The 8,649-nt window shown below is 48.9% G+C and overlaps 1 protein-coding gene across 1 annotated transcript in view; it reads left to right on the top strand.

The window, feature by feature from the left end:
• Positions 1 to 1,062: 1,062 nt before the first annotated feature.
• Positions 1,063 to 8,649, top strand: part of ANGEL1 (angel homolog 1) — a gene marked incomplete at both ends in the record, with an annotated part of 39,841 nt that continues 32,254 nt past the window's right edge. The window contains 5 exons of the mRNA XM_080707430.1: positions 1,063 to 1,126; positions 4,500 to 5,075; positions 6,154 to 6,380; positions 6,786 to 6,855; positions 7,452 to 7,885. Coding sequence (XP_080563556.1) covers positions 1,063 to 1,126; positions 4,500 to 5,075; positions 6,154 to 6,380; positions 6,786 to 6,855; positions 7,452 to 7,885 — 1,371 coding nt within the window. The remainder of the gene's footprint in view (positions 1,127 to 4,499; positions 5,076 to 6,153; positions 6,381 to 6,785; positions 6,856 to 7,451; positions 7,886 to 8,649) is intronic.

The following is an 8,649-nucleotide window of genomic DNA, read 5'->3' as shown; positions in this document are numbered from 1 at the left end:
CTTCCCTGAACAACCAAGGCTCCAGCCACAAATTGGAAACCGCACTGCTCAGACATTGGGTACTGAAAGTAGGTGTACGACTAAGTCCTTCCTTCCTTTGGAGCATGGTTGAGGCAGCAGATTGAGAGTGGGGAATTGGAGAAGAGAGACTCAAAGAGCTCTTTGGGTAGCACAGAATTGGTGGGAGAACTGGCCTTTGTTTAGTAGGGTACACTTTGCTCAATCACCAACCCTAACTCGATATGTGTTTGGTAGGGTTTTAGGCACTAGAAAGAAACCTCAGGGTAAACAAACCACCAGTTAAGACTTGGTCCCTGGATTTGTGGAGTCCCTTTCGTTCGTTCCTTCCTTCCTTTCCTCCCTCCCTCCCTCCATCAGCGCTTACCAATGAGACATCCACTTTTTCCACGTTAGGGAAAAGAGGGCCTATTTGGAACAGGTGGGGAAGGAGTTAAAATCATATGCTGAAGCAAGGGAGGACTCAATTTGTGACTGGAATCTGAGCTGGGGAAGACAGTGAAGGCAGGACGAAGGGGATAAATGAAGATCTGCTGGCTCCCTCTTCTTTCTGGGCTGAAAAGAGCTAGATTATAGAAATTAGAGTTGAGAAAGTCCAGTTCTTCATATTACAGACGAGGAAACTGAAGGGCACAGAGGGCATATGGGTTGCCTAAGTAGACACCTAGTGAGCGGCAGAAATGGGAATTAAATTATGGCCTTTGAATGCCATTGTAGAGAGCCCAGCCAGGTTTTCAATGTAAACCCCGGTGCTTCCCAGGCTGCGGGAAGCCGGCCCCGCGCGTCGCCATGGAGCCGGCTCCTGCCAGCACTCTGGGGTTAACTGCTGCCTGCGGTACCAATAGAGTTGTTGTTGGAGCGGGGCGGGCGGCTGCACTCCTGGGCCGGCAGGGGCGGGGCCGACCAGGCCGGGGCGGGGCCAGGGGGCAGCGCGGGGCGGGGCCACGCAGCGCGGGGCGGGGCCAGATAGTGCGGGGGCGGGGCGGGGCGAGCCGAGGGAGACCCGGAGGCGGCGGCGCGGAGGGCGGCGGCGCGGGCCCGGCCATGATCGCGTCGTGCCTGTGTTACCTGCTGCTGCCGGCCGCGCGCCTCTTCCGCGCCCTCTCAGGTACCGGCCCCGCGTCCTGACGAGCGGGAGCCGGGCCGGGCTGGGCTCTGCGGGACTTGGCGGGGCCGGGGCGGCGTGCGGAGCGCGGGGCCTCCGACCCCGGTGCCCCGGCAGCGCCGGGTGTGGGGAGGCGGCCCTCGACCCGCCCCCGGGCCGATTTGGCCCCACGAGGCTCGGCCCGGCGGGCGACCCTCGTGGGCGGCCCGCCTGTGGCCTGGTGACGTCGGGCCACGGTTAACGTGGACAGGAGCTGGGGAGGGGGCCGCCCTCCCCGGCCGCAGATGGTGCAAAGAGGTTTTGGGGCCCGCTGAGGCACTGTCCGGGGAGCCCCGGCCGAGGCGAGTGCCCTGTTCTCTGAAGGGAGAGGTGGGGCGGCCCTGGGGGCCGGAGGGGTGGAGTCCGGGCACACCTGCCGTCACTCGTCTTGCCCAGCGGAATCTGGTTAAAAAATGATGCTCCGGAGCCAGGGGCACATTCACACCAACTTTGGAGCAGCGGAATCTGGTTAAAAAATGATGCTCCGGAGCCAGGGGCACATTCACACCAACTTTGGAGCTTTCTCCCCTGTTTGTTTGTTTTAGGGAGATGTGATGGCGGGGGAACCAAGCCCCGTGGATACTTTTTCATAATCTGCCTGCACTCCCTATTCTTGGCCTTTGACATTTGCTTTTATGCAACCATCACTTTTTCTTTCAGATCCCACAGACTTCCAGACTTTTCTGCAATGAGGGGCCAGGACCAAGAAGTACTTAGAAATAAGGAGTCCAATTGCATTGTGTGCCTTTTTCTTCTGAACTTCACACAATGTGTTTATTATTATTATTATTATTATTATTATTATTATTATTATTATGTGTCTGCTGCTAGAACACAAGTTTAAGGAGGGCAGGAACATTCCCGTTTTGTTCACTGTATCTAGTGCTAACATGCTGCCTGGTATGTGGTAGATACCGAATTCAGGAGTGTCCCGTGTGTCCATACGTCTCAGGAATGGGAAAATACTCCAGAAGTCATGTTTTCAGAGAACTAAGTGTATTACTTTATGTTGCTGTGGTGTCTGGAGCTTCTTCACTGTCCACAGTAGCAGCCTTAGTGACATATGCTAGTCCAGAGATTTCTAGAACAGTAGAAACCTAAAGTATCTCAAAGGAGGTCCCCTCCCATCCACACATTAAAGTCCCACTTATATTATCTTTGTATATTGGTTTTTAAGATTTAAAATAACCCTTCTGCTTAAACCATCACAACAAAATCTGCTGAATTTGAAAGCTGGTAACCTCAATGTATTTAAACCAGTGAACCTCTGCCATCTGTTATGGTAGAGGATATTCCAAGGGGAGATAATTAGTAAGTCCTTGAGGCTAAAGGTTGGCAACCCAGCAGGTTTAGAGCAGGGTCTCTCAGCACTGTTGACATTTTGGATCAAATCATTTCTTGTGACTATCCTGTGTATTGTAGGATGTTCAACGGCGCCCCTGTCCACTGCCACAGTGTGATCATCACAGTGTCTCTGGACATTGCTAAATGTTCCTTGAGGGCAAATTTGTCCCCAGCCTCCCACTGGTTGAAAACCACTGGGTTCAAGCAACATAAATTCACATAGTCCATAAGCAAGATATTTAAAGTTTTTCTTTTAAAAAATTGCCAATAAAATGAATCAAGTGATCATGGGTCATCATCATGCATGTCACTTGTCTTATGCTGTAAATAATTATGTGTGTGTGTGTGTGGGGGGGTGTTTGCCCTCTCCAAAATACTATACTTGGGTTTTCGAAGCTCTAATTTTAGAGATCTTCCCGCTTCCTTTCTTGCCTGTTGGCTGTTATTTGTGGCTGTTGTAGCAGAGCGATGACAGCTGTCTCTTAACTGTTAGTTGTTGGTACCTTCTAATTTACAGTCTCTGATGGTTGTGGAGTAGGAAAGCAGATAATGAAGTTTATGAAAATTCTATGAGTAGCATAAATAGCTTTGAGAAGAGGCCCAAGGGAAATAAATTGTATAGATTTTGAAACTATCTGCTTTAGGAATACTTTCATAGCATTGGGGGATTTATAGAACTAGAAAAGCTCTTGGAGATTATCTAGTCAGAACTTCTCTTGCCCCCACTTTATTATTATTATTATTATTATTATTATTATTATTATTATTATTATTGTGTGTGTGTGTGTGTGTGTGTGTGTGTGTGTGTGTGTGTGGTACTGGGAATTTGTCTCAGTCATTCTCACTGCTACAATCCAAAGTGACAGATCATACAACTCAGAGGAAGGAAGATTTATTTGCTCACAGTTATTTTGAAATTCACATTCAGTCCATGTGAGGCAGGGTTTGGTGCTCAGGGCTTGGCAGGAAGCAGGGAGGGAGAGAGTGAGGCTCTGCTCTCATCATGGAGACAGCAAGCAAGAGAGCAGCAAGGGGAGTCAAAGGCAAGGCACAGTCCCTGAGCTACAGCCCCCTGCCTAGGTTACCACCCAGGCCTTGCTAAGCCCATCACAATGGCATCTACTGATGAGATTATAATTCCCATGACTTATTTATATCAACTCTGAATATTAATACATGAGCTCTTCAGGGAACATTCTATATCTAACCATAACAAGATTATTAAATTCAGGGGTGTTCTACCTCTGTGTTACACTACAGCTCTATTTTTTTTTGAAACAGAGTCTCACTAAGCTGCTGAGAGTTGCTAAGTTTCTAAGGCTGGCTTCAAACCCACGATCCTTTTATCTCAGCCTTCTAAGTACTGGGATTACAGGTGTGCACCACCATGCCTAGGTTTTTTTTTTTTTTTTTGGTCTCCATTTTAAACCTAATAGTAAGTCCATAAGACCAGGGACATTGTCCAAGGTCAGTTTTGTTAATTTTGGTGCTAGATCATAACCCACAGTTCTGTCTCCCATGGTCAAGTATTAATTCTAATGTAATGTCATTTTTAGAACCAAAGGGTTTATGTTAATGGTAGTCAATCTCCTGATAATAGGAGTGTGGTTATCTGTTCCATAGATTATGTGGGACAGCTGTTTTTATTCATGCACTGACATTTATCTGGTCCCTACCATGTAAATTAAGTAATACTTTTAAGGCACTTAGAAGTATCTGACACACTTTGCTGTGTGTAAGCACTTAAAACAGTGCCTGGCACACTTTGCTGTGTGTAAGCACTTAGAACAGTACTGGCACACTTTACTGTGAGTTGGCACTTTGCCGTGGTGATGGTGTTCCAGGAACTAGAGTGGGCAGGCTCTTGATGGTCCAGTGATGCACAAGGTGGGTAGGATTCTTGCTTGAATGAGGGTTACATTTTAGCTGGGAGAAGAGTATTGGTTGGGTAATGTTGTCCTCTTATAACCTAATGTTTTGGCTTTCTTCCCAGATGCTTTCTTTACCTGTCGAAAAAATGCCCTCCTGGCGAAGAGCACGTCTCCCCAGGTAGAGGGTGACTTTGCCATGGCCCCTCGGGGCCTTGACCAGGAGGAGTGTGAGGGCCTGCTGCAGCAGTGGCGAGAAGAAGGGTCAAGCCAGGTGCTCTCAGCTGCAAGTGAGGGTCCCCTTGTAGATAAGGGACTAGCCCAGAGCAGTCTGGCATTCCTGATGGATACGCCTGGAGAACAGGATGCTGCTTCAGAGGACAAGTGGTCCAGCAGGCAGCTGAGTGACCTGCGGGCAGCAGAGAACCTGAATGAGCCTTTACCCGAGGAGCTAGAAGAGGAGCTGCTGCCAGAGGTTGAGGGCTCCTTATGGGCAGCTGTTCCCGTGCAGACTGGTCCCCAGTATGCAGACTGTGCTGTCCTTCCAATGGGCACCCTGGCTGCAGATCAGTGGGAAGAGGACCCTGCTGTGGTGGCCTGGAGCATAGCACCGGAGCCTATGCCCCAGGAAGACACTCCCATTTGGCCCTTTGAAGGCATGGGGCAGTTGCAGCCTCCTCCAATGGAAATACCATATCATGGTGAGTTTGATTCAAGCTGAGTCACACTTGCCAGGACAGCAGATTGTCTTCCAAAAGATTCTTAATGGGGAACTTTGCCACTGCCACATTCTGTTTTATCTGAGACTCGGGCAGTGCCAAATCTAGAGGGGTCTTATAGATCATCTTATTCAACCCCAGAGATTTACTGATGAAATAACCACAGCACAGAGAGGTAGTGAGACAAGCCACACAGCTAGGAAGTGAGAGAGCTGAGCCCTGATGCTGTTTCTCATCTCCCATGCTGTGTTTCTCTAGTGGTGACTTGAAGGTTTTCTGCAGGTCGAGGCGGAGAGTCTTAGGGCCTCCACTCTCTGCCTCAACCAGAGTAACTCCAGTTTTGTTTGTGTTACAAATGGGGAGTCCATTACAATTTGAAGAAAGTTCTTTGACTTAAGTAGGTTTGAAATCTAAGTTTCCCTGTGCTATAATCAGGAGTAGAGGTTGGAAAACACCCAAGGCTGAAATTACTCCAGAAATGTCACATGCTTGGTATGTGTGTGTGTGACTAGGGATTGAATCCAGGGAAATTCTACCTCTGAGCTATATCTCCAGCCCTTTATCACTTTTTTATTTTGAAAATGGGTCTCACCAAGTTACAGAGAGCCTTGCTAAATTGTCAAGGCTGGGTGCAAACCTTTGATCCTCCTGTCTCAAGCTACCAAGTACTGAGATTACAGGCATGTGCCACCACACTTGGATTCAGAAATGTCTTCAACTCCAGGTGACTATAAATGATACCCAGCGGAGTGATTCTCCACAGACTCATGGATGTTTTCAAAATGAGACCTGCCAGACTCTTAAGTAGTTTTTGAGCATGTATTAGGTGCCAGGTACCAGAGATGCAGCATGAAAGCAAAGATTGTCTGGCTTTGTGGAGCTTTCTGTCTAGCCTAAGAAAGTCTTTAGAGTGCTGCTTAAATCCCCACAGAGAGGAATGGGTGACAGGGACAATGGAAAAAGGAACTTCAGGTGTAGTGTTACATAGTCAGGATGGATGTGGCAGGGCCTGTGGATATCCTGTGCTAGTCATGGCACTCTTTCTCCAACTTCTTCGCAGAAATCTTGTGGCGAGAATGGGAGGATTTCTCCACTGAACCAGATGCCCAGGGCCTGGAGGCGGGGGATGGCTCTCAGTTCCAGTTCACACTAATGTCTTACAACATCCTGGCCCAGGACCTAATGCAGCAGAGCTCAGAACTCTACCTGCATTGCCATCCAGACATCCTTAATTGGAACTACCGCTTTGCGAACCTCATGCAGGAATTCCAGCACTGGGACCCTGATGTAAGTGAGGAGGGGCTTGCCATCTTGCACTGGGGTAGAACCTGGTCTGCTTCCTGTGCTCTTGGAGAGTGAGCCCAACTCCAGTTCAGATAATTACAGTCCTGCCCAGCTTAGAGTCAGTGAGTTTGGGGCAGATCCCCAGATCTCCCAAGTTGTGTACTTTCTGGCACCTCTATGCAGGTGGAGAGACGTAAGAAATTCAAGGAGCGGGCGTATCCAGGCATCTGCCTGGCCTCCTTAGTTCGAGTCTGGAACTGTTCTTGCTCCTGGTGTCTGTTGGGCAGTCACTCCTGTGGGAAGTTTCAGTGTGAGCCTACCTGAGATCTGTAGTAGCTTCCCACCCGGTGCCTACTCCTAGGGAGTGGGAGTCACCTGGAGTGATGGATTTTCTTGTCACTTCCCCAGATCCTGTGTCTCCAGGAAGTCCAGGAAGACCATTACTGGGAGCAGCTGGAGCCCTCTCTGCGAATGATGGGTACTGCAGCTCCCTGGCATGTTTGCCAGCCTTTCCTTCCCCAGCTCTGTCTGCTCTCTCCTGAAGACTGCATTGCATCCTTTCCTTATGTCTTAATAAGACCTCAGTCTCACCTGTCATCTAGCACTTTCCATATGTGGGTGAGAAAGGGAGTTCTGCAGTTTTTAAAGAAATTCTGACCTTTTGCTGTTTAATCCTTGAAGTAACCAACTCTGTGAAGCCAGTTATTATTCGTATTTCACAGTTGAGGAAACTGGGGTTCTAAAAGTCTGGGGGGACTTGTCAGAATCACAAAACTACAACGCTGGGTTGTGGGGCTAGGACTCCAACTTGCCTATGATTCTTTGCTTTTCCTGTCACGTTCTGTTGCTCTAGCTCCTGCCCTCCTCCTTTTCCCTTCTAGTCCTTCATTCATCTGGTTACAACTGTAAGACAATCTCTGCAAGACCAGGAGGTGGCAAGGACAAGGGCCCCTTCTAGACAGGAGCAACAGTGCCTTAGGCTCACACCCTTGGGCCGCTGCCACTGGTCGAAGGGTTGCAGGCTTCCAGGCTTCAAGGACTCTAACCAGTTTCCTTGATGGGATTTTACTGTAGGCTTTACCTGTTTCTACAAGAGGAGGACCGGGTGTAAAACGGATGGCTGTGCTGTCTGCTACAAGCCCACCAGGTTCCGCTTGCTCTGCGCCAGCCCTGTGGAGTACTTCCGGCCTGGCTTGGAGCTCCTCAACCGGGACAATGTGGGCTTAGTGCTGCTGCTGCAGCCGCTCGTGCCCGAGAACCTGGGGCAAGTCTCAGTGGCCCCCTTGTGTGTGGCAAATACCCACGTCCTGTACAACCCACGCCGGGGTGACGTCAAGCTGGCCCAGATGGCCATTCTCCTGGCTGAAGTGGACAAGGTGGCCAGGTTGTCAGATGGCAGCCACTGCCCTATCATCCTGTGTGGGGACCTAAATTCTGTTCCTGACTCACCGCTCTACAACTTTATCAGGGACGGCGAGCTCCAGTACAATGGGATGCCGACTTGGAAGGTGAGGTGGGGAGGCCGCTGGGCTGGGAACACAGTCCAGGGAGAGGGCCAGGAGTTGGAGCAAGTGCTGCTTCGGGGGCAGGGACTCAGTTATACCTGTTATGGCTTCCTCCTGTTTTTTCTTGTTAAGGTGAATCGTTTACACCCTGCAAGCTGGAGGTTAGGAACTGTGGTATATTGAAAGCCTTTCAGTTTTTATCATTCACAAGAGTATATAAGTACATTTTTGCAAGAATTCAAATATAAAATAAATGAAGTCCCTGTATCACCTAAATTCCCTACCATCTCCTCTTAGAGTCAACTCATGACGTGTTCTGAAGTTGCTGGTGTTCTTCCAGAATGTTTCTGTGCATTTATGGTGCTGTGTTCCTATGCCATTGTGATCTGAAGTTACATTTATTAAGCAGCTGTGTGCCAGGTGCTGTTTTAAGCACTTTACATGTATTGACTCATTAATTTTTACTATTTCTATCATTGTTTCCATCTTAAAATGAGGAAACTAAGGCACAGAGAAGTCGAGTAATTTGCTCTAGGTTTTGCAGGTAATTAGTGGTAGAGCCAGGATTTGTGACCAGGTGCTCTGGTTCCAGAGTTCTTGCCTTCTAGTGCTACGCTGTGACTGTTTTACAAGCATGATATGTATGGTATGCTTCATTTGTGGCTTTTTAAAAATTACTCAACAATATGCATATGGCTCTATCTCATACCTCCCCCCACATACACACACTCCTGGAGTGTTAGGGATCCAACCCAGGGTCTAGTGCA

This window comes from Muscardinus avellanarius (assembly GCF_963383645.1).
Source record: "Muscardinus avellanarius genome assembly, chromosome: 12".
Lineage (NCBI taxonomy): Eukaryota > Metazoa > Chordata > Mammalia > Rodentia > Gliridae > Muscardinus > Muscardinus avellanarius.
Note: the sequence above shows the minus strand (reverse complement) of the source record. Positions and strands in the feature narration are given on the sequence as shown.